This window comes from Acipenser ruthenus, chromosome 13 (genome assembly GCF_902713425.1).
Source record: "Acipenser ruthenus chromosome 13, fAciRut3.2 maternal haplotype, whole genome shotgun sequence".
Classification (NCBI taxonomy): Eukaryota; Metazoa; Chordata; class Actinopteri; order Acipenseriformes; family Acipenseridae; genus Acipenser; species Acipenser ruthenus.
In genome coordinates, this window is record NC_081201.1 from 27,166,089 (window position 1) to 27,172,088 (window position 6,000).

General features: G+C 34.7%; 1 protein-coding gene and 1 pseudogene across 1 annotated transcript; both read left to right on the plus strand.

The window, feature by feature from the left end:
• The first annotated feature begins 1,094 nt into the window (after nucleotides 1-1,094).
• On the plus strand, nucleotides 1,095-2,462 carry LOC117973478 (interferon-induced protein with tetratricopeptide repeats 1B-like). Its single transcript, XM_034926042.2, has one exon. The coding sequence runs from the start codon at nucleotides 1,095-1,097 to the stop codon at nucleotides 2,460-2,462; it is 1,368 nt and encodes a 455-aa protein (XP_034781933.2).
• A 941-nt stretch (nucleotides 2,463-3,403) lies between these two features.
• On the plus strand, nucleotides 3,404-5,032 carry LOC131740139 (interferon-induced protein with tetratricopeptide repeats 1B-like; annotated as a pseudogene).
• Nucleotides 5,033-6,000: the final 968 nt, after the last annotated feature.

A 6,000-nucleotide genomic window follows, 5' to 3' on the forward strand; every position in this document is an offset into this window, starting at 1 on the left:
TGGCTACTTCTAATCATGTTGAGTTTATTCAAAGAGGCAAGCAAAAATGCACATTAAAAGAGTTTTATATAGTAAGCTGTGTCAAAATAATGAGGGTAAATGACTAGTGGGATTTAAGTTTTTTTTTTTTTTTTTTTTTTTTTTAATCCGTACCGTCCATTTTTTACCCACACGCCAGATAATCGTAAATCAGCATTTTATATGTGAAGTGTTCTAAAAAATGTGTACATTCTGGATGACAAAATGCACAATTTTAAATGAAGTTTACAAATTATACACAAAATAGATATTCCCATTATTTTTTATTTCCATTTGGCTGCTGCTAGCTGGTGGGAGCTGTCTCCCTGTATGGTTGTAGTTTCCATAACAGCGAATTATGCTTCCATTCATTTATTTTTCTTAATCTCGTTAACATGCATTTTGACTAACAAGTTTCCGATATCTAGTAATTGAGACAGGAAGGGATGTACGTGACCTGCGACAATTAAGAATTTTAATGAGAAATGCGTTCATTACTGATTCATCGACTCAGTTTCAAAGCATTAACGGATTGATTTTTTTAACCCCCCCACCGATCTATACCAAAGCAATGTTTCATTTTTAAAGCAAATATTTATTCTTTCAGTTAATAACTGCAGGATGTTGCTAACCTTTTCAAAGCGTGCTTTAGGTATGTACACTAAAACAAAATCAGAGGAAAATGAAAGAAAATTATAGGAAGTTACATTTCAAAAAGTGTTTTTCATTTTAATGTTAGTGTAAATTACTTTTGTAAATTAAGGGGTTTGGAGTACATTTCCATCTCAGGGTTTTGACTAGTTTAGTTTTATAAATGTATATTAGCAGGTCTGTCTGGGGCCTCAGTGTGTAAGCAGCTTTCAGCACATTGGTTCTGTACAGGAATGTCAATATAGTTATTATCAAATACATATTTATTCTGGAAAATGTAATCATAATATTGAATTTCATTATCATCTTGATATCTTGTAATTTCTTACAGCTCACAAAATACCCTGCACGACAAACTGCTTCAACTAGAGTGTCACTTCACATGGGGTTTGAAAAAAGAAGAAATTAAGATGAAACATTTGGAAATGACGATACATGAAAATATTGACTTCTCTGTGGTCAAATATAAGGGAAAGCTCTACAATTACCATGCTTATGTGAAGCACCTGAAAGGTTTTAACGAAGAAGCCCTGAAATATCTAGAACAAGCTGAAGAGATAGCAAAGAAGGACCATGAAGATGAATTTGAGAAGCTGGTCATTGTCACTTATGGAAACTTTGCTTGGGTGTACTATCACATGGCTGAGCTCACCAAAGCCCAGAGCTACCTGGAGAAGCTGGAAGACATTTGCAAGACGTTCCCCACAGCCTCCCGCTACAGTGTCCTCCTTCCTGTTGTGTATGGGGAAAAGGGATGGTCCTTTTTTAAGGTTTGTGACGAGAAACATTATAAGATAGCAAAAGAATGTTTTGAAAGGGCTCTTGAAGAAGAGCCAGATGAGAAGGAGTGGAATGCTGATTATGCCATTGTGCTGTACCGCCTTGAAACGTTTGGACCTTCAGTTTGTGCTGAAGACTCAGTTGCACTAAAACAGTTACAACACGCTCTAGAGCTAGATCCAGAAAACTCAGTTCTCATGGTATACCTGGGAATAAAACTGCACGTTTATGAACAAAATGAGGAAGCCCTGAAATTAGTGAATCAAGCTCTGAGGCTGTCACCAAATAACCCCTATATTATTAGACATGCGGCAAGGTTTTTCAGAAAATGTGGCTGTCCAGACAAATCCTTGGAGATATTAAAAGAGGCATTGCAAGCAGCTCCTGATTCATATTATCTACACTCTCAATTAGGACTTACCTACAAATCCAAAATTGGTAAATTCCAGGGCCAGTGGAATCAGGATCCCACAGAGGTTGAGAAATTTGTGAAATTAAGCATTTTATACTTTGAAAAAGCAGTTAGGATGAAACCATCAAGCATTCAAGATCAGGTAGATCTGGCACACATGTATGCAGAATCTGGAGACATAAAGAAGGCAGAAGATATATATCAGAAATTATTTGAAATGCCAGTCACCTGGCTTGATGATATACAAACAATACATTTTTGTTTTGGGAGCTTCCAGTTCCATTACAAAAAATCAGAGCCTGATGCTATTAAACACTACAAAATTGGGTTACAGATCCAAAATACATCTTCACGAGGCAACCAGTGTTATGCTCAACTACAAAAAATTGCCAGAAGACGTATTGCAAGAAATCCACGTAATGCGGAAGGTTTTGCCATTTTGGGTTCAGCTCATCAACTCAGAAAGGAGCTACCGGAAGCACTCGACAACTATGAGAAGGCATTGCAGCTTGACCCAGGCAATGAAAGATACAAGAGTACTGTTTCTGACCTGTGTGTCCCTATAATATGCTCTACCTTAAGAAATACTGTACTAAAATAAATTAAAATGCAATGACAGCGGTGGGAATATTTCTTAGTATTTCCTGTTTGGTTAGTTTCTGGTTGTGACATTCATACAACAAATTAATCTGTTTTTAAATATTAAAGAGATGTTACTATTTGGATAAATAACCGCAAAACGTAAAATTGAAAATTAAACTATGTCCTAATTATGTGATGTGAATTGACCCAATGAACTGATTTTCATCACTGTTTACCAGCTTTGAATCATTAGAGAAATATTTCAGCTTTTAAAATGTGTGAATTATATAATTCAATAGTTATTTGTTGTAATTGTGATATGAATTGACATAAAAAAATAAACTGACCTTCGTTATTGCTTATTTGCTTTTAATTATTAAAGAGATGTTTTGATTCATAATTGTGAAATGTATAATCAATAATGGTATTATTTTTTAATTATGTGATGTGATTTGGTTTTTTGAAAATGTTATCATTCTAATTGTGATATAACTAAATGATACTTTGTTACTCTATTTAAGTGACTTCTGTGATGATTTGTCATTGTCTTGGTTTTTTCTAAAGCTGAAATGGTCAAATACATTTCTGGACTTTGTCTGAGGGAATTACTTTTTTATTTTCTGAAAATAAAAGTAACCCCCCCCCCCCCCCCCCAAAAAAAAAAAAACATGTTGAATAACCAGCTGCTGATTTCACAAAATGTGCTGATGTGTTACTGTATTAAATTTTCACAAATGTGTCCTTATAATATGCTGTACCTTAAGAAATACTAAAATAAATTCAAATTCAATTACACATGTTTTGACTCGATGTCTTTTTGAATATCTTGTAATTTACATTCATACTAGTATCTCTACTAAGTACAAATCCAATATTTCTTTTACTACTATTTCTCTCTTCTACACCTCTGATTTTTTTTAAATGCAAGACTCCGATGAATCAATACAGACACATTCTCCAATGGCTGTCTTGGGTTCAGCTCTTCAACTCAGAAAGGAAAAACCACAAGCTATCGACTGTAAAGAGAAAGCATTGCAGCTTGACACAGGCTACATTTCCATCTCAGGGTTTTTGATTAGTTTAGTTTTATAAATGTATATTAGCAGGTCTGTCTGGGGCCTCAGTGTGTAAGCAGCTTTCAGAACATGGGTTCTGTACAGGAATGTCAATATAGCTCTTATCAAATACTTGATAAGAATGTAATCATAATATTGAATTTCATTATCATCTTGATATCTTATAATTTACAGCTTACAAAATACCCTGCATGACAAACTGCTTCAACTAGAGTGTAACTTCACATGGGGTTTGAAAAAAGAAGAAATTAAAATTAACGATTTGGAAATGACGATTCTTGAAAATATACAATTCTCCCTGGAAAAATCTAAGAGAAAACTCTACAATAACCTTGCACCTACAATGTTTTAATGCAGAAGCCCTGAAATATCTAGAACAAGCTGAAGAGATAACAAAGAAGGACCATGAAGATGAATTTGAGAAGCTGACCATTGTTACTTATGGAAACTTTGCCTGGGTGTACTATCACATGCATAAGTTGACCCAAGCTGAGAGCTACCTGGAGAAACTGGAAGACATTTCCAAGATGTTCCCCACAGCCTCCCGCTACAGTGTCCTCCTTCCTGCTGTGTATGGGGAAAAGTGATGGTCCTTTTTGAAGTTTTGTGACAAGAAACAGTATAAGATAGCAGAAGAATGTTTTGAAAGGGCTCTTGAAGAAGAGCCAGATGAGAAGGAGTGGAATGCTGATCATGCTATTGTGCTGTACTGCCTTGAAACGTTTGGACCTTCAGTTTGTGCTGAAGACTCAGTTGCACTAAAACAGTTAATACATGCTCTAGAGCTAGATCCAGAAAACCCAGTTCTCATGGTACACCTGTGAACAAAACTGCAGGTTTATGAACAAAATGAGGAAGCCCTGGAACTAGTGAAGCAAGCTCTGAGGCTGTCACCACAAAGCCCCAGTATTGCTGGATATGTGGCAAGGTTTTTCAGAAACCATGGCTGTCCAGACAAATCCTTGGAGATATTAAAAGAGTCATTGAAAGCAGCTCCTGATTCATATCCTCTACACTATCAATTAGGACTTACCTACAGATCCAACATTGGTAAATTCCAGGGCCAGTGGAATCAGGATCCCACAGAGGTTGAGCAATTTGTTAAATTAAGTATTGTACACTTAGAAAAGGCTGTTAAGATGAAGCTATCTAAAATTCAACCTCAGTTAGAGATGGCACAAATGTATGCAGAATGTAATCACAAGCAGAAGATATATATCAGAGGTTATTTGACATGCCAATTACCTGGCTTGATGATATACAGGGATTACAGCTTTGTTTTGGGAAGTTCCAGTACTATTACAAAAAATCAGAGCCTGATGCTATTAAACATTATAAAATTGGGTTACAGATCCAAAATACATCTTCACGAGGCAACCAGTGTTATGCTCAGCTACAAAAAATTGCCAAAATTGCAAAGAATCAACATGCAGAAGGTTTTGCCATTTTGGGTTCAGCTCATCAACTCAGAAACAAGATACCACAAGCACTCGACTACTATGAGAAGGCATGACCCAGGGAATGAAAGATACATGGGTGCTGTTGACCTGTGTGAATCATTGCAGTACAAATGCACTGTATAATCTCTCCACAAATGTGTCTCTATAATATGCTCTACCTTAAGAAATACTCTATTAAAATAAATAAAAATTCAATGACAGAGGTGGGAATATTTCTTGGTACTCCTGTTTTGTTATTTTCTGATTGTGACATTATGACAACAGATTTGTCCGTTTTTAAATATTAAAGAGATGTTACCATTTGGAAAAACAGCTGCAAAACGTATCATTGATAATCGTATTAGGTCCGAATTATGTGATGTGGATTGACCCAATGAACTGCTTTTTGTCATTGTTTACCAGCTTCGAATCATTAGAGAAATATTTCAACTTTTAAATATTGTGAATTGTACCATTTAAAATAGTTATTTGTTGTAATTGTGACATGAATTGACTAATAGAAAATGAACTGACCTCTGTTATTGCTTATCTGCTTTTAATTATTAAAGAGATGTTTTTTAATTTGAGTCATAATTGTGAAATGTATAATGGTATTATTTTTTAATTATGTGATGTGATTTGACTAATTGAAAATATTATCATTCTAATTGTGATGTAACTAATTGATACTTTGTTGCTCTATTTAAGTGATTTCTCTGATGATTTTATTCAATCTGACAAAGACCTAGTGGTCGAAACGTCATTGTCTTGTTTTTTAACAGTGAAATTATCAAATAAACATCTAGACTTTGTCTGAGAGAATGCTTTTTTATTTTCTTAAAGTAAAACTGAAAAAAGTTGAATAATCAGCTGCTGATTATAAGTTATTTTTCTCCCAATATGAATACATACAAATGGGTTATGCTTCACCTTGATCAAAAAATCATTACAATTATTTTGAACAGGGATAGACCTTGCTGTTACAAAAAACACCTAAATAGCAGTCACCAAAGAAAGAAAAAGAAAGAAAGAAAGAAAGAAA

What these genes read in the sequence shown, in the direction of transcription:
- LOC117973478 (XM_034926042.2), top strand. Translation starts at nt 1,095, where the DNA reads ATGACGATACATGAAAATATTGACTTCTCTGTGGTCAAATATAAGGGA.